General features: G+C 42.5%; 1 protein-coding gene across 1 annotated transcript in view; it reads left to right on the forward strand.

The window, feature by feature from the left end:
- SPAG6 (sperm associated antigen 6) overlaps positions 1-11,005 on the forward strand; it is a 45,149-nt gene extending 34,144 nt beyond the window's left edge. The window contains exon 11 of the mRNA XM_055806631.1: positions 1,005-11,005. Within this exon, the coding sequence (XP_055662606.1) occupies positions 1,005-1,071 (67 nt within the window). The 3' untranslated portion in view covers positions 1,072-11,005. The remainder of the gene's footprint in view (positions 1-1,004) is intronic.
- The last annotated feature ends 12,317 nt before the right edge of the window (positions 11,006-23,322 follow it).

Raw genomic sequence — 23,322 nt, forward strand, 5'->3', positions numbered from 1 at the left:
GACCTGTTATTTTAGGCTGTTTGCAGACTGAATATAATAATGCATTGAAAAGTTAGCTTTCAATCAGAGAACTAATATGAGTTTTAAAAAGAGTTACATTATGCAGAAATCACCCAGAAAATGAAAATCAACAAGGTAAATAGATCTTCCTTCAGTGTGAAAACATTGGGGATTTCTGCCTGAATACATTTCAGGCATGCATTATGTGGAAGTGTGTTCCTCTGTCTTTATACTTAAAGCTTCCAGGGCTCAGAGATTACAATTCACATGCCTGCAAAACCAGAAATGTACTAAGATGCATGTTTTTAGAATACCACACAGTAATAAATGTCAGATACTCTTAACCTGGGAAACAAGTATTAAATGCAGTTTTGGTGATGTTTGCATATTGGAAGCATGTAGTTGGCCTGTTGTGGAAAACCAACTGAATGACAGGAGGACAACAATGGCACCATAGAGTCCTACTCTAATGAAAACCTACTGGATAATCTCTGTCCTTGAGTTGGTATTAGAGAAGGTCATTGTGATAATTTTTTTTTTGTTCTAGAATCAATGTCTCTTGCATTGTTGTAGACTTCACATTAATTTTGGGGTGTGTGCTTATGTTTGACAAACAGCAGTAGGCTATTGTTGTCTGGCAGTCTATGGTTCTGTGTAAACTCATGCTTTTTTACTAAAGGACATAATTTCAAAGGAAGTTAACATCTACATTTCTCAGTAAAGACAATGCTTATGGCTGCTGAACCTATCTGAAAACTAGCCACTTACCTACGTACCCTAACAGAAGCTAAACATATTTTTGGAAACCTGACTTCCAAGTATGAGTGGTAATATAAGTTGAAAAGCAGACTCTTAAAATATTGTAGGGGAATAACTGTTGAATTCCTTGACTAGTGTTTAATGCTAGGATTTTTGCTGGTCAATAGAAATACAGAGAGTGTTTCATTATTTAGCACAGAACATGCCTTGTAGTCTAATGCACAAACAAAATGTTTCTCTTTCAGGTATTATTCCCCTGGATATTCTGAGATGCTTCTGGAAAGGGTGGAAAATTACCATCCAGTTTTATAAACCTCAAAATTTTTATTAGAGCTGTAATACAAATACAGCCGTTGAAACTTGTTTGATTCTGAAATCTTCTACTGTTTGAACTACTGAAAGAGCTCGGCAATTCCAGCAAGCTGTATTTTGTTCTTTATAAACTTGTTTGTTGCTAAGTTTTTGTTCCTTTTTGTTTTTCTCTGACATCACTCCCATTTGCAGCATATATGAATGGAATTTCATGCAGGGGTGATGATTTATCACAGAAGCTTTTTTAGAATCGGTCATTTCCTTTTCCTTCCACAAGAAAGGTTTGTTGTTATCTCATTCAAATTTTAGCCTTTTCAGTACTGTAACCATTTTCCCCTTTTGCCTCTGCATATTGTTTAGAGCTTCCCAAGCTTGATGAGGGGGAAAAAGCTGGCTCCTGTGCTTTTTCTAATTATGGAATCCATTCTGTGGTGAGGTATTGCCTACTGCTACCTTTCAGAAAGCAAAGTGATATGATTTTGCATCTCCAAACATGTTAGTAGCTGCTATACGTAAAGAAATAATCAGATCTGATGGTGATAAAAGGGTTGAATTCTGCATGATATGTGACAGTCTGGTGGTCCTGGCATGGTAGAGGATACATCTTCTCAAAAGTTCTAATTCAGGCAGGATTCACTGTGGAGGGAAGCAGCAATACCCTGTTTGGTGTATGCATTGTTGTTCTTCTTGGAAAGGACAGAGTGAACTTAGAACTTCCATGGGCACAAAGGACCCTCCGAGGTTCGTCTGCATTTGGATCAGCAGCAAATTTATGCAGCTCAGAAGAGAAAACTGCTTGGTTGCAGGAAGAGTGTTAGCAAAGTTCTGAGCACGTTCAGAGGGGACCCGCGTGATGGGACTAAGGCTGTTCAGTACTTGTTCTTCAAGAGCTGAAATTACTGCAGAATTGAGTTGAAACACACTTGAAACTTAGTCTTGAAGTTGCAGAATGCATTGACGTGGAGGTTATTGGAGATGTGAGCTCTTGTTTGTCTGTAGAACATCCTGAGAGATTAGAGTGAAAAGACTTTTACATTCTGCTTATTCCTCTGGTGTACTGTAGCAGCGGGGAGCAGCGTACAACCCTTTAGTATTGCCTAATATGTAAATGTAATTTACCATTTTTTGTTCTTCTAACCATTTTTCTTTTCCTCGGATGCAGCTGTTTCTTGTGGGTTTTTTTAATTTTTTTTTTTTTCCCAAAGGGTAATAAAGAGTGTTTCTGGAACGGGATGTTGAAATACTGGCAGCCACAAGGAAAGACAATATTTGAAAACCCCCGCAGGAGACAAACTTGTCTACTTTCTTAAACATATTAACTGATTGAGTTTATAAAGCAGGGATAGTCTCCTCTATTACTCGTAAAACAGGAGCAAAAACTTATTGCAGTTGGAAATGATTTAGAGTGGCTTTTCTCTGCAAAATTCCAAATGACTATTTTCTTTTATCCTTGTCAGCGTATTTTTCAACAGTTCACAAAAACATTGATGGGCTATCTTGTGTAAAGGTTTAATTCTACAGAGGGCTGTACGGCTCCTGTGAGGTACTTGATGCCCTCAGACTGCTCTTCAAGAGGAGCAGGGGATGCATGGTACCTTGTTGTATGGAGTCTGAGATGGAAACTCTTGGTGACATGAATGCTGGTATAGAAACCCCACCAGCTGGGTTTTTTCCTTAGCACACATCAGAGTGAAAAGTCTTGGAACTGACTAGCTTCTACTAAATGCCTTTTCAGTTTTGGTGTTCATATTCTGACATTATTAATGCTAGGACACTAGTAGAAAAAACATTAGGTCTATTAAAAAGATTTTTGTAATAATTTTCTCATACACATTATGGATATTTAAAAATAAACTCTTATACAGTCTCTAAAAGAAAATGTAATGGAAAGTCTTCCAGACAGTCTTGAAGGATCTGAAGCCTTTATTTTCCCTAACAGAACAGAAATGGTGCAGAGGGCTGAACGCAGTCGCAGTGCAGATGGGAGGCAGGGTAGGCATGGAGCTGTGTACTGTCCTGGTTTCAGCTGGGATAGGGTTAATTTTCTTCTTGGTAGCTGGTGCAGTGCTGTGTTTTGGATTTGGTGTGAGAACAACCCTGATAGCACACTGATGTTTTTGGGTGTTGCTGGGTGATGTTTATACTAAATCAAGGACTTTTCAGTTCCTTGGGCCCTGCCAGTGAGAGGGCTGGAGGGGCACAAGAAGCTGGGAGGGGACACAGTCAGGGCAGCTGACCCGAAGTAGCCAAAGGGATATTCCATACCATATGACATCATGCTGAGTGTATAATCTGGGGGAAGAAGGAAGAGGGGGGGACATCTGGCATTATGGTGTTTGTCTTCCCGAGTAACTGTTACATGTGATGGAGCCTGGCTTTGCTGGAGGTGGCTGAGCACCTGCCTGCCCATGGGAAGTACTGAATGAATCCCTTGTTTTGCTTTGCTTGCATGCACGGCTTTGGATTTACCTATTCAATTGTTCTTATCTCAACCCTTGAGTTTTACATTTCTTTCTGATTCTCCTCCCCATCCCTCTGGGTGAGGGGGCTTGAGCAAGCGGCTGCGTGATGCTTGGTTGTCAGCTGAGGTTAAACCACGACAGTACCCATAGCTGCATCGTGTGCTTGGGAGCACTCCCACACCATACAATGCTAATGTATATGTTTTGTGCAGAGAGAGCAAAGAGGCTTCAGTCCTCTGACAAACGTACTCCTGCTGTGTCACACTGTGATTACACTGTAAGGATTCTACAGAGTTAAATTTCAACGCCTAAACAATTTGTTCACAGTCTTTTCACAGTCTTTTTCTGATTCCTGGCAAAGGAAATGATTGCACAAGGGAAACCTTCAAATCTATCTGATTGTGCAGAGCACAATCTAAATCAGACGTAGCATAAATACATCTTTACACCAGCTAGGCAGTTCTGTCCTAGGCCAGTGACTGTTTGGCCTCTTGTTGCGGGACTTCCCTGGACAATGTCGCATGCCATTAAGTTGTGACAGTGTGAAGTCCTCTCCCACATACTTTGAGACACCCTGAGCTCTCCTTTGCTGGCAGGCTGCTTCCCTGCATTGTATATACACCTTGTGGCTGGAGGCTTCTCTGGAGTTACAAAGTAGATCTAGCCCTTTACAGCAGAATTATCACTAATGTGTATTTTAGGCTTACATTACTAGGGCAAGAGTTGGGGTTTTTTTCCAGTACTGTTTCACAAGCTCAGCGTTTCTATTGCATCCTCTCATTTGGCTTAAGTCATCATCTAAAACTATATTAATGTTTGTAATTGCTACTCTGGCAGGCTTCAAGTGTGTATCATTTGTCTCAATTTCATAGAATAAAATGTAGATTTGCATTTTAATTCATTGTGTAAATGCTGTTTTCATGCTAGTTTGTGACTGATGCTAGAGAAGATGAACAGGCTCATTTTGCAGCTTAAGCCTGACACCACCTTTGGATGTTTGTCTCAGTTTGCCACCGAACAGTGCCTACTTCTGAGCTTAGGACATACAAGCATTTCAAGTAAGTGTCCATCTCACAGAGGTAGCTTATTAATAGACACAAAGAAAATTAAGCCAGTGTTTTGGCAGAAATAAATCTAAGCAGAAACAGTCCTTAAATAATTTTGCCAGTTCCTTTGACTGCAGCATTGGGATATTGCCACCCAAGTCTTTAAAGATCTTCTCTGGAGGCCTGAGCCATGATTTTTGTCTACATTACTACAGCTATTATTAAATCTACAGATGTAAACCAGGGCTTTGAAAGAAATGTGGATGTGTAAAACTTTACCATATTTCATTCAGTGGATGGATTAATTGGCCTACAAAAGCTCCATTTTTGTTTGAATGACTGGAAACCAAGAGGATCCGAAAAGAGGAAATTCAAGGAGTTTAGCTCTTGTGCATATAGCGCATATAGTATGTTCTGCAAGTGTTGTACAGAGGGATTTACCAAGGGATCGCTTTGTCTCATCTGAAGTAATCAGTCTGCTGGAGATCTGCATCTTAACAAACAATATCATGAAGGAGCTGAGTGGAACTGGTGAAGGAAGAAAGGAATCTCATTTTGTGAAGTAAAGCATAAAGTTACTGTAATTAGGAAGTGGATGGAGTGTGAGTAGATCCTCAAGTTCTTGACTTGGTCTAGGGGGTTGTGAATTACCTCGGCCAAAAGGGAGTTTTATGCATAGGGGGGTGCAGTGGGGTAGCCTTCAGCTTCTGGTGTAAATTGGAGTCCTCTGATTTCTGGGCATGTAGGGGTGGCTGACCATTGTCCCTTCAGGTGAGGGATCTGTGAAAACATGCTTACCTCGGTATTTTTCTTAATGGCTGCTTGGTGTCCAGTATCTTGGTGGTTAAGAGTTTTAGATCTCCTTGTGTGATTAGGTTAGAAAGGAAATACGGAGCAGCACTAGATTGCAAAGCCAGTGGTTCCACTTCTTGCACTGACATAGGATTGGTTTTATGATCTTGGATAATTATTACAAATCCCAATGTATCATCATCTTCAGCTGTGAAGTACCTGTTATACTCCTTTTTTAACCTGCAGAAGGGCTGGGAAAATTAAATTCATATGAGAGGTTGATGCAGCGGAACTTAAGTTCTTTATGACTAATACCATATTCAGAAAGGAATATTGTTCAAGAACTGACAAAAATTTACCTAAGACTCTTAGAGATGCTGATTTTTAGAATTTGAGTTGAACTAAAAGCCAGTGGGTTTTGTGAGTTTCCTCATCTGACACAATTTCAATGGATCTTGGAGAAAGAGGAAATTACAATGTCTCTCATGACTATAGTAAAACTATTGATGTCATTTTTGTATAATACTTAACTGTTAATATTGATGCTACTATGCTGTATTCTGCAGTCAGCTCTATAATTTAGCTAGTGAAAATACCTATTATATTATTACCACTGTACTGTATTTCTAGATACTGCACAAAAGATTGAATTAAAAAATACATATAAGCAATACTAATGCATATTTTGATGATGAGAATGCCTTTTAAACCAGTAAATTGTATTGTGCTGCCTTTCACAAGAGGTTACTCTTACTTGGGTTAAACACATTTTGTAGTTGCTTGTGTTCTCTCTCAGAGGTCTGATCACAAGGCTCGCTGAATTCTCAGCGAAGTGCTGAGGACCGTGATCTACTGTCTGTAACAGAAACTGGTTGTGTTCACTATCGCACATCAGCAAGCTATGGAGAAGAACAATGTGAGTGTACTGATGCCATCATCTTAGCAGATTTCCACAGAGGTTTTGAAGGCTTGCATTTTCTTCAGAAAAGTACACTTATTCTAACCAGTTCCTACCTCCAAACAGAGTTAAAGAATAGGTACCCAGATTAACTTTAACTGTTCTATATTTTGTTCCTTTTATAAAAAAAAAATTTTTTTTGAGAGGGGAGAAAGCATGTTAATGTCTTTCTAAAAAACAAGGTTCTTGATTATATTTTGTGTCAAAATTGGCAACAAAACTCTTTGTAATCTTGTGACAAGATTTGTGCCCTTTCTTTTCAAGGGAGGTTTTGTCTTCACTGATACAGACTAGTGGTGTGTTTTATCCCTGTTCTATTTATAATTGGGTCTGATGGCCTCTGTACATGCTCACCTTTTAATATTAGGGCAGTGTTAAAGCCATTATCAACCTAAAAGGTTGGATTACTACCAAGATGCAGCCTTTGTTGCCCCACAGTGCCATAAATTACATTACAATCTATTGCTGAAAAATTAATAATATACAATGTAGAGGTCTGATGGAATCACGTTAATGAGAACACTGAAGCTTCATTGACTTGCAATATCATTGGAGCTCTGAGACAGGTTTATAGCCTTGTGCAACGTATATTTGTGTTGGTTTAGACACAGTATTTATTTGGTCACACCCAGTTAAATGTTTCCTTACTAAATTAAAAGAAATACTGGTTAGTTCAATGAGCTACAAAGGTATATAGCATAATTTCAGGTTCTCAAGTCACAGAAAATAAGCCCCAACAATGGAAATTGCTAGAGGATCAAAAATGATGGTTATACTAGAGTGAATATGAACAAAGAGGGAAGGGAGTTTTACTGAGTTGGGCAAAGTTAATTCTTTATGACTTGAGCAATGTGTAAAATTCAGGAAGAACAGCTGCCATTTGTAGTCTGCTCTGATCTTTAGGCAACCCCTTCCTGTTACACTTGCACAACGCACACATGCACACTTGCAAGCATGGTCAACCAAAATGTAGTTGTAATGATTTCTGTCTTTGCTTTCACAAAGCTTGCCCCTGTAAAGCATCTTTAGTGGCTGGAGGAGAGCAGGTCATTGGCAGGTCCTTTGCTCACTAATGCCAGCTTTATGGTACTAATTTCCATTAAGGTCAGCAGCACCCACCTGATTTCCGTTGCAGCAAGAATCAGGCACTGGATCTGCATCAGCTATACTCCTTTGTGCCCTGAACAGCTCTGCTTCTTGCTGGAAACTAAGCAGAAGTGATAAAATTACTCTTTTTTTCTTCCCCAATCGTGCTTCAAATGAGGGAACAGTAGGAAAATCTTTCTAGAGCTTTTGGGGAATGGCTCATGCTCTGTGTTGGAGACTGAATCCCCAGCTGTGCAGAGCATGAGATAGAAAGGGAGACTGGAAGAATCGCTAACATACTGGTGTTGCAGCTATTACCTGCTTTGGGAAATGAATATGTAAGGAAGCTTCAAGTTTTCTATCTCCTTTCATGAGTAATACTTCCTTGCTGTGGCCGTCTCCAGGTTTGGTCATGGGGCTTGTCTCTTCCTCCAACTTTGGGGCCAGGCAGTTGCATCGGTTGGTGATGCAGTGGCAGTGCCGCTCATGCCAGCCTAGTATTGGATCGTGATTCCTACAGACATTTTTGTTTTATGGGAATGGAAAGGAGGATAACTCCAGTGATTCTATGATCAGTTTAACAATATGAAACTTTCTTGCTTTTAGTCACTCCAAAGCAAATCCTGCAGTAGTTTATCTGTGAAGACTGCAAGGGCTTGGAGCACACCAGAATCCAGGAGGCAGGGAAGGGGGCAAGGAAAGCAGCCCTTGTGCCTGTGCTGCTTATATGCCACCATAGCCACAGAGATGCAGCTGAAATCAGTCTGTCCTTAATTGCATGGATTAAGACCCCACCCTTCCCTAGAAAAGACAAAGTACAGCGTATACCCATAGGGCTGAGAGGATTTATAGATTCCTCTCCCCTTCTCCATCCCATGTCCATTTGGCAGCAGTGCACCAGCCTTGCCTGGTTGGGTCTGGCACAGGGAGAACTTCCACCTCCTCAGGATGTCCCAGGAGTGTTGTTCATTAGTGCTTTGAAGTTGAAAACTGCTCTGAGTGCTAAGTGTTATTACTGTTTACCAGTGTGATCAATGTGTAGCTGACCTTAACTCATTTTCTTGTGGTAATTCCCTTGGTTAAAGTGGAGAACATGAACTGTTTTGATGGCAGTGTTTTAAGAAGCTGCCATTTCAGAAGCTATAGCTGTGCCTGTGATACATCGCCTTGTCTGACAGCAAGAGGGGAAACTTGGCTTTCTCTCTGAGGTGTGGAGCTCCAGTTTGGACCATCTCCCCATATTTATGTATCTTTTTATATCAGGCACGACCTACTAGTAACAAAATCTGCTAATGTTTTTGCCATTGACTCGAATTATCATGAGGTCATGAATCATTATTTTAGGCCTAGCCCTTCCCCCTCCCAAGGATTTTTTAAAATCCTGATTTTTTTGTTTATGTTAATGTAGTTGTACAATGGGAACGTTTGGTAAAATTGCTGTTTGATTTACAATAGAAGAATGCTTTAGCAGCTGTTTCATAGCAGTTTAACTACTCTGACCTAAATGACTGTTCTTAAGCGATTGAAAAGTGATTGAAAAGGTGAAAAAGTCCAGGACTGTCCTCTCTTGTATTTTGTGTGCATCTTTTTAAAAATATCTTTGGAACGGCTTTACAAACAATTTGAGTTCCTCCGCAGAATTCAGATGAGAGAAAAGAATGTCAGTTTACTGGGACTTGTTCTCTGACCACCTGAGAAAAATGAGGTTTTCATCTTCTTGAGCATCATCTGGAGTTATAATAAAAAATGTGCTCTCAGCTGGATTCCTTCTGTGTGAAAATGGAGCTACATCATTGCACACCTAAAGGAAGGACACAGAACTACAAAAGCAATCTGAAACCTGGATTTTTCCTGCTCCTCAGAGACCACAGATAATTTTCTGTAATCTTAATGAAAATGATTTGAATCTTGAAGGAGGGATATACCTTTCCTTTCCCCTCAACCTAAGTGGTCCAAAGGACCAGACCTAGAGATCCTTTTATACACAGTTAAGTCACCTGTCAGGTTCATAGTGTGAAACCCCCTTGCAATAGCTGTTAAGGAACTGAAAAAGATCTACAAAACAAAAAGGTAATTTGCGAAAATTCACTAGTAAGGTAATAAAACTTAAGCTGAATGTTCATTCCAATCTGTTGCAGATGAATGAAATGTGGTGCTAGTGTGTTGGAATCCTGGGGTGGTAAGACACACGAAGAATACATAAAAGATGAATGTTAGTTAAATAGTGCTGTTGAGAGGCCATCCTGCTTGTCTGGGGAGCTGGTCCTGAAAATTCTCAGCCAGGCAGAAGCTTTTGTTGATTTGAGGGTGACTGTGCACTGAAGGAAGGTTCCCGGGCCTGGGCATATGGCAGTCAGATGACGGCGGCACAGCTCCCGTGATGTGCTCTGGGCTGGTGGGATGGTTAGATGACAAAACTCTGCAACTTCACACAAGTGCACTGTAATTTGAAGCTGTTCTGCAGGGAACTGTAGGCAGCAAGTACAGTTTGTAAGCCTGATAAAAATTCCATTGTTTAACCACCATCGATTTACTGCTGCAGGTTGGCAAACCAAGTGAAAGAACAAAGCAACGGAGAGATTGGATCTGGCTTCATAATGCAGTTGAAAAACTCCTCATTTGAAGAGTGTTTACCATAGCCCCCAAAGCAGAGCATGAGGTCTTCTCTGTCTTCAGTTGCTGTATCGTTGTGCCTTGAGCGGACAGCTGGTTCATCTGCTTCCTTCCCTTTTTCCTGCTGAATGAAATAGTGGTTCAGTCAGTTTTGTCTGGATTTCCTTCATCTTGCCTGTCTTTTTGGTTTTTAATTCTTTCATTTGCTTTAACTCAAATTCACTGATACACATATCTCCTACATGACTTTATCTGTGGGAGAGAGGCAAGAATCTCTCCTTCAGCTCCTTCGGATGCTTTTACAGACCTCTGAGTACTCTTCTGTTCCTTGATTCCAGGTTGTGATGCACTTAAATAATTTGTCCTGTGTTTTTGTTTATTTGACTAGTTACTCTTTATGTCTTCTTCAGCCCGTGTGAATTACCACTCCACACATTGCTTGCCAGAGTTCACAGTCTTTTTGTTTGACTTTACTTTTTCCAAGACTGGTTACTGAGTCTTGGCAGAATTGTTACAGCATTTCGGAAACAGCTGGTTTTTGCTGTGACAATAGGCTGATGTATGCCTCAAAAGCAAACACACAGGCCTGCATGTTAAATGCTTACAGTGTCGTGACAAGCACAACCAGTTTTTTTAAGTCCTTTAAAAAAAAAACAAGGTGGAGATTCAAAATAGGAAATAATTGAGAAGAAATATTCCTAAACTGAGGAGCAGGCGTGCTTGAGATTAGCCACACAGTATCAGCTGTGAGGAAAATTGCAAAGAAGATCTCTTGCAGTGAAAGACTTCAAGAGGAGAGGAAAACACCATGGGCCCCATGATGTCCTGTGTATAGGCAACGTAGCACGTGCGTGCCTGCACAATTTCTGCTGGGTTGTATCCCAATAAAGGTATCATGAAGCAAATGCAGCTCTACTTACCCAGCAAGACAGGGTGTTCTTATTTTACAGAATTTGTTTATTGCTTCAAATAAACTGTTTTGTCACACAGCTACATCATGATCACTCAGAGTATGTGTTTTAATGACTGCTTTGTTCCAGAGCTGCATGGAGTATGCTGCTGCCTTCATCCTTCTCTCTCCTCTCTGTATCTTTCCTCCACCTTTCTATTACTTTTCCCCATTAATGTTTGATGCACACTGTAAGGTATGTCTGTTGGTGGGTATTACTTCTACCAGCTTTTCTTTGCAGTAGTATGTCTATAAATGGCAGGCAGCATCATTCCTAATTACATGTTGCCCCCAGATGCTCCATGGGTGATGCTGATGGATTGCTGTGTGGGTGGTGTTGAAGGGGGTGGGGGAGGGGGAGCTGGGATGCAGCTCCTCTAAGTGGTAGCAGAGGTCTGTCTTCAGGCTGGGCTCATCAGTCCTCCCTTGGTGAAGAGAACTCAGGAGCCTCTGAGGTCGTGTATCTGGGTGTTGGAAATGGGGATGTAATGCAGGGAAGGTTTCAGGATACAACCCGAACAAACAGGGAAGCAGGAGGAGCTGTGAGAGACAGAGGGTTTAGCCTTTACCTATCACTGCAGAAACCACACAGCACGGAGGGCTGACAGGCTACAGAAGCTGCTAAAATCATGCTTTCTTGATGCTTGATGTTAGCTTCCCCCCCCCGCCCCAGCCCTTGATTCTGTGCCGGGCGGTGTCAGCGCTGCAAGGCAGAGCCTCATCGCAGCAGTTGGAGGGCATCTGCCCTGCCGGCTGCAGGGCCTCAGCTTCATTTCATTAATGGTATTTCTGACAGTGACCTTCCGCATGGATTAAGATATCCCTGTCACAGTTGAGGGCAGACTGTGCTTTGGAACTGCATCAGGCTGTTTTTGGCTACCAAAAGTGTGGCTTTGGAGCTGGCAGGTTGAGCCACTGACTTCTACCAGTCAGCTGCTCTGAGGTTGGGTCTGTAGAGGATGTGGGTAGAGGAACGAGCATCAGCAGACCCTGCCTTTGAAACAGACAGGCCTTCCTGCAGTGCAGGGATGGACATGCCTGCACCGGTAAACTGAAGAGGAAGAATGGAACGCTGAGTGATCCTGGACCTTGAAAGGATGCTGTCAAACCCCAGAGATATCCAAGGAGAGGTGTGGAGGTAGAAGCAGGGATTTCGAGTCAAGCATTTGTTGGTTTTGCACAGACCTTTACTCTTCAAGGGCTGCTAATGGAGATGGAGGAAGTGAGAGAGTGCATGTGTGCAAAAGCACATCTGCAAAGACAGTTTCCTTCTCTCTTTAACTGTCCTGTGGTTCTTGAAGGGGTTTATATTTAGCGTGTCTAACAGGTCACCTATGATGAAGACATGGAGGGAGGCTGCCAGTGCCGGCTTTAGGGACTGAAGCGGTTGGATTCCATGGGTTTTTACATCCCGAGCTTAGTGCCAGGCAGGGAATTCACCCCATTAGAGCATGCGCTGAAATAGGAAGTGTCTTGGGACAGTGTGCAGAAGCACATTTAAGAATGTAAGGCATTAACTGCTGCATCAAGCCAATGGTCCATCCAGCCCTGAGTCTGTGTCCAACAGTGGCAGGAGGCAGCACTACCTGCAGAGAGCAGGTGACCCTCGTCACGTCCTGCAGCCCATCCCTTCTGTACTCCCCTGGCATCCCCAGCTGCTGCATTTGGATGTTAGAGGCTCATCACTGCCTAATCCTCTTAGTATCTGCTTATGGACTAATCGCCCACTCAGTGTTATGAAGTCCTTCTAAAGTTACTTGCCTGAAAGAGCTTAGTATCACATACAAACCTGAGGACTTCACTGTACACTCTGCTTTTCAGGTACTCACTGAAAATGTTCGGTAAAGCCAGTCCCACCATTAATCCCACAGCAGGGATGGTCTGATGCCTGTTCTCCACCCTGGAAAGTGATTATTAAGCCTTATCTTTCCCTTTGTGTTCTGCCTCCAATTGTCTGTCTGTAACAGGCTTTCCTCCCATCCTGTAGCAAGCTAGTTTCTCTGATGACCTTTGGTGTGGAACCTCATCAAAAGCTTTTTCAAAATTGAACTGTTCTGCGTCTGCTGGAGCCACTCTGTCTTTACTGATTTATTCCAAGGAGTGCGCTGGGTTGGTGAGACGGGGTTTCTCTCTGCAGAAGCCACACTGCCTTGTTCCTAACAGACCATGTCTATTCCTGTCTACGGTGACTTTTATTTTTTTAGACTCTACTGCCATTAGCAAGGATGGATGGCAAACTTCCTGGTCTGCAAATCTCAGGATCCCTTCTAAAGTCCTTTCTGTGCCTGGGAGTTGCAATGGCAGCTTGCCGTCCCTCTGGCAGCCTGCTGCTTGCCGTGCCGGGTTACCTTCCCCATCGAATGCAGCCCAGGGCTGAAGGGTGAGTATGAACAGCAGTCAGGGACAGAATGGAGCTCTACTCAGGAGTGGAAGCCATCATCCAGAGAAATGTCAGTAATTAATTTTTTTTTAACTTCAAAACACATTTGCTCAACTTTTGAAGTGAGTACTTAGGCGCCAGTTATTCTTTCCCACACTTCCCTCCACAGAGACAAGGCATTTTACATGGCTTCTCATTAAATGGTCTGCAAAATACAGAGAAGATGTATGGAGATTAGGTGATAATACAGTTTCTGTTGTAGGTCTTATACCTGCTATTGATATATAATTGCTAATTGGTAGGATATTCTCTACAGCATGACAGGAATATCTGCATTGGCAGTTTATTGGAGTAAGGGAGGAGAGAGCATATTGTATAGATTAGGATTTAACAGAAGAAATGAGCACAAAACTGAAGAGCATGGCTAAATAAAGGCCCTTTGGGCTAAAGAAACACCCCAATGAACAGTTTTTGGCCCCACTATTAAACACAGCTATTTCTTATATCTGATGAGGCACAAATGCTGCTAAGGAGACTTTGAGAGGATCCAGCTCGGGAAAGAGGCTGGAAGGCAGTGAAGATTTTTCTTGTGCCCGCTTACAGCCAATGCAGTTTTGCAGGTAATGCTCTTTACTGGTCATCACCAAGATGGGGAGAAAGGAAAATAGAAAAGCAAAAAAGAAATAGTGAACAGTAAATAAAAACACAGAAGGCAGCAGTGAAAGGTGTCAATTTTTTTGTTGAGCTCGAAGCAATTGCCGAGCTTTGTTCTGGGAAAAGAAAGTGCTGCAGCAGGATGGGAATGCTTGGCTTGGGCAGGCTGTCATATCTGTCATCATTATAAGCATGGACAGATGATGATGATCTCTCCATTCTGTTTCTGGTTTTTCTCAGTCTCCAGAGATGCTCATCCAGCTGTTTTCACCACAAAATTTATTCAGCTAATTTGTTCACTTTCTCGTTTTCATACAACTGTTCTTCTTACCTCCGTCAAGCTGATAGCATCTTCTCTGTACCCACTGATACTGTCCGCTTTCCCTGTTTCTGGAGATGCTGACTACTTTCCAGTGCCTGGTAGTGTGTTACTGTCTTCCCCCTGCACTGCTTTTCAGCTCACCTTTCCCGCACAACACAGCATCCCACACCACAGGAGGCAGGGGCAAGGTGGGAGGACAAAAGCAGGCAGTGACCAGGGGCTTTTTAAGTGGGTCACTTCTCATAGATACAGGCTTCTTCCCCTCCTCATATGTCTCCCTCTCTGTGCCCATCCCTTGGGTACGGACCCCATGTTTATTTGCTAGCCTGCAGCAGCAGTGTGTCTAAAACCGGGCAGGTGACAGCACAGCTCGTTCAACTACTGCTGTAAGATTCTGAAGACAAGCAAGTTTCACAAGGCTGCAGCTGAAGGGAAAGAATTTCTAGAAGCCAGTTCCTCACCAGACTTTTCGGAGATGTGCGTGACCACTGATGCTTTCCAGTCTTGTTTTTTTGCAAGTTGAAGAAAGGTACTCTAAGTACTTTCTTTCCCCAAATGATAACTAGGATATAGCAATTGTACCTAGTTATGTAGCTCTCCACACCCTGAGCTTGTCACAGCCTGTGTCTGAGGGGGACCGTTCCGAATGAGATTTATGTGCAGGCATTTGGTATAATTCGAAACAGACTGAAGCTTAGTGTCAGGGCATTTCATGACATGCAGAGCCTTAAAATTATGATAGAAGTCATCTGGGGACCGGCACTGACAGCGTGCAACCCTTTTTGCTGGAGTTGTTCCTACCTGCTTACCACAGCCTGCAAAACAAACAACTGTCCATGCAATTGCAGTGCAGAGAAAATGCCGCTGTGATGGATGATGTCCAGGTGTGACCTTTCACCTGTTACGGTAGCCAAAAATCTTTGCGGGAAGAGCACATGATGGAAGATTATGGGATAATAATAAAAAAAAAAGATCAATCAGGTGAAGGATTCTGTTGTTAAGAAAGTATTAACTATTTTTTAAACACACAACCATCTGACAGGCCAGGCCACACCTGAAAGGGCTAATGATAAAGTCACAGTTGCCTGGAAGTCCAAAGGGCAGGCTGGTTTGTTGGCAAGTGCAGAGCCTATCTTTAGTAAGCTGCTGCAACGGATGCAAGAAACTGAGCACACAATCTATTATCAAATGCATGGTGGAAACTTGACATTTCAGCAATGTAATACACTTGTTTTTCCAGCAGCATGAGATTCCTTTTGTGTGCTTGACGCAGCATCATTCACATCTGAGCGAAATAAATGGGGAAGATGATGATTTCAGTATCTACTTCTGGCATTGCTAATTTTAGCACCACTAAGAATAGGGGTTTTTTTAATTTTTTTTAAGAAAATCTAACAAAGCACATAGAATAAAAATAATTGTGAAGGGCAACATCACTGCTGTTTGTTTGATACTGGCACTTTGATAGCTGCTGTACATCCCTTATGTTGTCTGGAGTGAAAACCAGCCATCAGACTCTGACACAGTGGCACTGTGAAATCGTTCCAGCTCCTCTGAACCCCCAAAGAAAACCAGGGTTTGTGCAGCTGAAATAAATATGGAACAACCATGGATGAAAGCTTCTTAATTCAGCCCCATCAGTACAAAAGATTACTTCTTTAGTCTAATGTCTATGTGCAAGAGGTTTTGAATCCCAATTTTGGAATCAGTCGCCTGATTGTCTTTGCAACACCTCTTTTTACTGTTGTGGTAGTTCATAACATTCAGATCCACATACCAAAGAAAAATGGTGGAGAAAGGGTGGTGCTTCTAGTCCTACCTTCTCTGAAATGCATGCAGGCATATTTATTTCCCCTATGATATAGCTCCTATTATGTGCTTTGCATCTTTAAATGTGCGAAGCATCGTGCCTGCCTGGCAGGACCCTGAGATTCAAGATGGAAGAGAGACAGGCTTTGTTTTCTCTCGTGGAGATTTTACATTCAGTCTTCCTTTACCGTTACATTGGCTTGTGGAGAGGGTTAGTAAACAGCCCCATCCTGTTTCCCAGTTTCTTTACATTTTCTGTATACAAAGAGCAAAAGGCACATGTTCCCCCTGCACAGGGAAATGCCAGGAAAGGAAACTGTACAAAACATCAGCGCGGGAAGCAGTGTCTCCTCCTCTGCAGAGCCTTCTAGCAGCAGACAGGCAAGCTGAAGGCTTGCATTTGAAACTGCAAAACAGAGAAAATAAACTAGCAGACACACATTCTTGAGTGCCTAAGGACTATTTCTGTTCCTCACCAATCTGCTCACAGCCAGTACAATAACAAAGGCGCGCTGCTGCGTGGAGGCCCCATACATACAACTGCATTTTGCAGATCAGGCACTTGCCATTGCATATTCAGATTGTGTCATTTTTCTGCCTGGTCCATCCATATTCTAGAGTAGAAGAAAGTAGCACTACTATGAAGGTCATTCTTCACCTGTGGCAGATTACTCCTTAAATTTGTTAGGCAACGATTTGATTTTGTAACTTGTTCCACATGAGCAAGCGAAGGGGCTGCAGCCAGCAGGGAGCGAGGCTGGGCTGTGATGGGGCTGGCTTTCCTGCGGGGTGATGAGTTCAGAGCCCTCAGTTTTTCAAGGACAAGTTTCCTTTTCCTCGCTCTCACACGGGCTTCAGAAGCTGTGTGGTGGCTGCTTTCTGAGAGGAGGTGAGTCTAAGGCAAGCCAAAGCAAGTGAAGCCACACAAGCGTTCGGGTTTGTTTGTATGGTCAGAGGCTTACCCATGCTGTCAGTTCTGATGAGTTCATGAAGAAGTTACGGCAATTTGCGGGCAGGCCTCCAGGCTTTCGGATGAGGTGCAGACTGACTGTGGTTGGAGCTGCATTCTTTTTTTCCCGCCATACAAGTGACCTCCTTGGGAAAAAAAACAACCACCCAGAACTTATGTCAGAGCAGTGTGCTGCATTCATTAAATAGAGACGCAGCTGTCGTGTGTGTAGATGTGTGTGTACATGGAATAGCAGTGCTCGTACCAACATCCTCCCTCAAGAATCCTGTTGCAGGAGGACAGTTATAAATAACTCTTTGGCGACTATAATTGTTCTGCCATTACAAGCTGCCAGAGAAATACATTGACTCAGCACATGCCTGAACAAGATCCTTTCCCAGGCAGCACCTCCCACCATATAAACATCCCCGCGAAGTCGTGTAGGTGCCTGGTGGGGCAGTGAGCCCCATCTGGCTGCTGCTACAAGCTGGCGGAAGCCAGGGCTGAATCAAAACGAATGTTTGTAAAATACACTGAATATAAAGAAGCACTGCTTAGGCAGTAATTAATATTTCTTCAGTACTCCTAGTTATAAGCCTAACCATTGTTGCAGGAACTGCAAGTGCCTTTCCCTGCAGTGCTGCTCCAGGTGTTTCTCATGGAGAAAGGGATGTTGTTCTGCTGCTCGCACAGAGCTGCACTGGTCTTTACCGAGCCAAGTAAGATGATCTTGTATGAGTTCACTGACAAGTGGAATAAAATTGTCCTCTGTGCCAGTGTTCTTAATGCCGGCTGCTACAATGGTTTTTATGCCTCTTCCTCCTGCCGCGGTCTTACCAAAGAAAACTCCCTGGCCCTGTACCAGGTAGGAGGCTACAGGCCAATTTTTTGCTGCTGTTCCTGGAAGGATATTTATTCTTTTTGATAATTACATGGGAGATTCTTTTTCTTATTTTAAAAATTACCTTAAAAATAATAATTAGGAAGCTGTCATTATTCTTTTTTCAAACCAGGTTCTACATGGAATAAAGAACCTAGAGAAGTGATTTGCTTTTTATCACTTGGAGCACCAAAATGGCTATAAATGAATTCAAATGTAATTTTCTTGAGAAAATAATTTCTCTGTTATACAGACCCTATTTGCTATAGTTCTCAGGGCCTGTTTGACCTGTGTAATTTGAAATTATTCAGAAAAAAAATCTGCTTTTTTTGTTTGTACAAGTCTCAGTTCTGTCTTTTTATTCTGCTAATTCTGTCTCTGAGACTGCTTTTTCTATTGTTATTAATTCCTACAAGTAATCGTAAAAAACTTACATCTTCAGAATATCACTCTCTAAGTTCCCAAGAACCTATTTGAACACACACAGTATGTTCCCTTAACTACATGGTTCTGTTTAAACCAATACAATTGCTTGATAGATATGTAGGTATACTAGTGTGCTATTCTTAATGTTGCTGTATCTCTTTCCTGAAATGGTGATGGCGTAACTTATACTAATGCATCATACCTTTAGATGAGTAAAATTGCATATGCAGTAAATGTTTAACCAGTATAACTACTCTGGTAAAATAAGATTATACCCTGCCTAATTATAATGAAAGAAAACCAGGGTGTAGACAAAGACTCAGTAGTTAATTCTTTATTACAGTACGTTTCCAGCTGCAACAGAATTTAAATATCATGTTTTCTCTTGTGAGTTATTTTATTTTTTTCCATAATGTAATGGATTTATTATTTCTAAACACAATGACGACATCAGTTACAATGGGAATGTTTTTGTCTTTGTCCTGTGCTCTGTAAAGACAAACCTCAAGAAGCCAAACAGTGAGCTTTCAAAAATGAGCTTATCTTTGAGGTTAAACAAGGTGTGGCAATGCTGACATGAGTCTTCTACATCAAGAAAACGTCATTTTTCCAGCCCCTAATAGTGGTCCTCATTCTGTAATGTGAAGATAGTTTTATAGCTGTGTATTTACATATTTTTAGCACTGTCATATACTTTGTTTTCAATGGAGATGTTATATTTAGAAGTTTCTCAAAATGTGGAGCATGTGTTAAATTTCTTTTGCGTAATCCATCAAGACTAATTTGATTTGAGACCAGTGCCTTTTTTTTCCCCCCCCATCTGTTTGGAAAAGTGCAGTTGTAGAGACATCAGTCATGTAACACTTTCTGTGAAACAGCTTTACTGACAGTTGGGAGTTGTCAGTAACCATGTGGATTTCAAGCTCTCAGTCTGGCTACAATGAGAAAAACCCTCTGACACATAATTTCCACAGAGCCACAAAATTTAAGGCCGGAAAGACCCAGGATGATCATCTAGCTGACCTCCCGCCTAGCCAACCCAGGAATAAGTCATGTTTCAAGCCTAATAGCTGCAGAAAACACCAGCTTTTGGGACAAACATACACTCAATTTAATAGCATTCTCTTGCCAGTCACCAGTAATTTATTTCAATGGTTAACGACTGTTACTTAGTTCAGATATATGTTGTGTACATAACTGTGGCATGTTTCCTGTTTCAGCTGATCTAGCTTCAACTTCCAACCTTTGGGAAAGCTTTAAGAGATGCTGAATCTGTGTTCCTTGTCTAAATACGCAGAGACCAAAGCCCGTGTTGGGTGAGGGTTGAACAGACAGATGCCCCAGGCAGCAAACTGCTGGAAGCGGCAAAACAGATCTGCAGAGGGAAAACCGTGTTCCTGCTTGCTGCTTATGCCCACAGCCTGGCTTTGAGTTTGCTCCTGCAGCACTGGGGCATGGGCTTGCAGGGTTCGGCACAGGCTTGCAGGGCTTGACATGGGCTTACAGGGTTCACTGGCTCTGCATTTGTGCTGAACGTGGAGGAAAACACACTGAAGTGCCCGTAAAGGCTCTTTTCTTTTCAGCTAGGAAGCAGCAAAACTCAGTTTTGGCCCTGTGCCATGTGGAACTGTCTCTCTTCAAACCCATGCAGAAATCTCCATTAGGTTCACCTTGAAAAGTGACCGTACTGAAATGTTTCAGTCTCTCACCGTAAGACATTTTGTACCCTCTAGGACTCTCCTCTGTTCATTTGTATTCAGCTCAGGAGGTGGCCAGCAGAACAGCTCAGGAGAGCTGGTGTCGGAGGTGACGTAACCTACTGCGTCATACTTGGTGTCTCCTTTTATCCGTGTTGGTGTGCACTGATTTTGTACATTAGCTCCTTTTGTGACAGCAATATGCTCTGCAAATTCAAATTCATTTACTGTGCTCTCCAGGTCTTTTTACCGAACCTCTGCTGATCAGCATGGCATCTCTTCCACTGTAAATCTTTCATCCTTGTAAATGTCTGAGTTTGCTTTTGGTTGTATTGGAAAGCTTGTTGTTTCATTGTGCCCATGCAAATGATCAACTTGACTCTTTGGATTACAATCTTTCCTCCTTGTTATTTACTGTTCCCCTGATCTTCGAGTTTTTTTAAATATTACTCAGGAATCACTATATCTTCTAGTGTAGCGCAAAAATATGAAACAGAGCATATTCAGCTACCTTCTTTGTGTAAATGGAAAATGAATCCACTTAATCTTATTTATAATCATACTTCGTTATCATTTCATACAGTTGTTATTTCAATTAGCTATTCACAGAATCAAGTGACCTCTGGAGTTCATCTAGTCCAACACCCTGCTTGAAGTGAGGCTGTCACCAACAGTCAGCCATGGTCCAGCTAAATCTTGAAGCATATCCAGAAGCAGAAGTTCCACAACCTTCATCTGTTTCAGGGTTACACTGCCCTCCTGGTGAAGACGTCTTCTCATGTCCATACCACAGCTTGTGGCCACTGGCCCCTTTTACAGCCTCCGGCAATAAGAAGGCAAGTTTGGCTCTTGTCTGCGTAACCACCCTTCAAAGAGCTGTGGGCAGCTGTTCCAGCAACCCTCAGCCTTGCCTTGATCAAATTAAACAAGCACAGCTCCCTCAGCCCCTCTCATGTTGCTCCAGGCCTGTGATCACCTCCGTAACCCTCTACTGGACCCTTTCCAGTTTCTCCACGCCCTTCTTGGACTGCTGGACCCAAAAATTGCAATGCAAAGCTGAATAGAGGGAGGTAATAACTTCCCTTGGGTTTCTGGCCACTGTCCTCCTAATGTAGCCCAGGATGTGACATGCCCTGTTCAGATGAGAACATGCTGGTGACTCACATTTGGCCTCGTGCCCTCTGTAATCCCCAGCTCCTTTTCACCAAGACGACTCTTCAGCGAGGTGCTTCCCAGCCTGTAATGGATCATGTTTCCTTGTTGAACTTCATGAAATGTCTGTTGGCCCAGACTTCAAGTTATGAAGGAGCCTCTGCATCGAAGCTTTGCCCTTTGTCAGTCCAGGCAGTTTAAGTCACCAACAAACCTGACTGTGTTACCAGGTTGCTGATGAAGATACTGAACAATGTGGATCTCTGTACTGACGCCTTGGGTGTTCCTCTGGTTGCTGGTGACCTGCTAGACATGACCTTCCAGATTTCAGCTCCTCTTACAGACTGTCTTTCTAGCCTACACCCTCTGAACCTCCAAATGATGACACTGTGTGAGGTGGTGTTGAAGCCTTACTAATGTCAGGGTAGATTACACCCAGTGCTTTCATCTTCTTCACATATTCAGTAATTTCATCTTAGAAATCAGGCCAGCTGGTCAAGTTGTTTGCCATCAGTGAATCCATACTAACTGTTCCCAAATGTCTTCTTGTCCTTTATGGCCTTGGAAGTGGATTCTGAGAGGGACACACTCCCTGAACTTCTAGTGACTGAGATGCTGCTGATCAGCAGATGGTTCCCCAGTTTCCTTTCTCATCTTTTTAAAGACAGATGAAGTGTTAGACTTTTTCCAGCCATTGGGAACTTCCCCAGTCACGATAGTTGTCACAGACAGCAGACAAGTCTCACAGTCACACTGGGCAGTTCTTTCAGGAAATGTGCGCCATCGCTCGTGTCCATCTCTGGCATGCTCTTGTTTTGCATCTGGTTACATCAAGAAGATGTTCCCAATCAGGTCTTCTCCTGAAATTCCATCTTCCTGTACAACAGGATTGCTTTTTGCTGAGCTCTCAATAAGATCTCTTCAAAAATTGTTCTGATCTTCTGGCCATGTTTCCACTTTATGGTTGCATCCCAGGAGATTTTATTTAGCAACTCGCTGAGTAAACTGAAGTTTCTTCTTCTGAAATCCGAAGTCATAACTCTGTAGCTTACCTTTCCAGCCTTCTTCTAGATCCTGAATTCAATTTTGGTGATGGAAGATAAACTCAGACTGATACTGTGAGCACATTCACCACTGCAAAGTCAAGTGTAACCCCCAGCTGGCCCCTCCTGCATTCACATGATGAAATTATCATCAGTGCAGGGTAAGAAGCTCCTGGATTGCCTGCTCAATGCTGTGTTGCCCTCCAGCAGATGCCTGGATGGTTGAAATTCTCTGTAAGGACCAGGGCTGGTAAGAAGGACACTTCTGCTGTCTGTCTGTAGAAAGCCCCGTTCGTGGGCTCCTCCTGATTGGCTGTGCTGTGAGAGGCTGCCTCACCTCCAGCAGGGCTGTCCCCCCTGCTCCTCACCCAGAGACTCCCCCAGTCTCAGCTTTCCTGCTGGAGCTTGTCAGGGAGCTCCTTAACATAGAGCACAAGTCATACTGTTCATGTTTGTTTCACTGTGATTCACATAATCTTGATTCATTTTGAATCTCTTGATTCATATCGTTCTTGTTTCCTAATCAAGATGTTGCTGATCTCTAACCTTACAGTCAAATGCAGTCGAAGATAAGAAATCTAATTCCCCTTCTTACTATCTGGGCTTGGTATAGAACTGTAATAAAAATAATTACATATATTTATTTATCCTTGAGCTCTTTGAACCTGACCTGTACAGAATTTAGTGTTCTCTAAGTCAAGACATTTGCACATGATGACATTGGAAGATGAAGTTGTATTTGCCGTAGAGTGCTGCATTCACACCCGAGGACGCTGTGGCTGTGAAGGTGGAAGGTATTAGGGGGCATGTGAGCAAATCTTTGCACTGATGAAAGTACCACATTAACATTAACATCAGGCTGAGCAAGCAGATTTTTTTTCTTTATTGGTTAATCCCCCAAAGCCCCAAACAATCATGGAAAGAATAGACTCTTTTGAATGAAAGTCACACATTAACTTTATGTTTATATTTTGCTTCTACTGCAGTTGACTGGGTTTTTTCCTCTTTCTCCCATTCATTCATTAGACCAGGA

The sequence above is a fragment of the Falco peregrinus genome, chromosome 5 (assembly GCF_023634155.1).
Source record: "Falco peregrinus isolate bFalPer1 chromosome 5, bFalPer1.pri, whole genome shotgun sequence".
Classification (NCBI taxonomy): domain Eukaryota; kingdom Metazoa; phylum Chordata; class Aves; order Falconiformes; family Falconidae; genus Falco; species Falco peregrinus.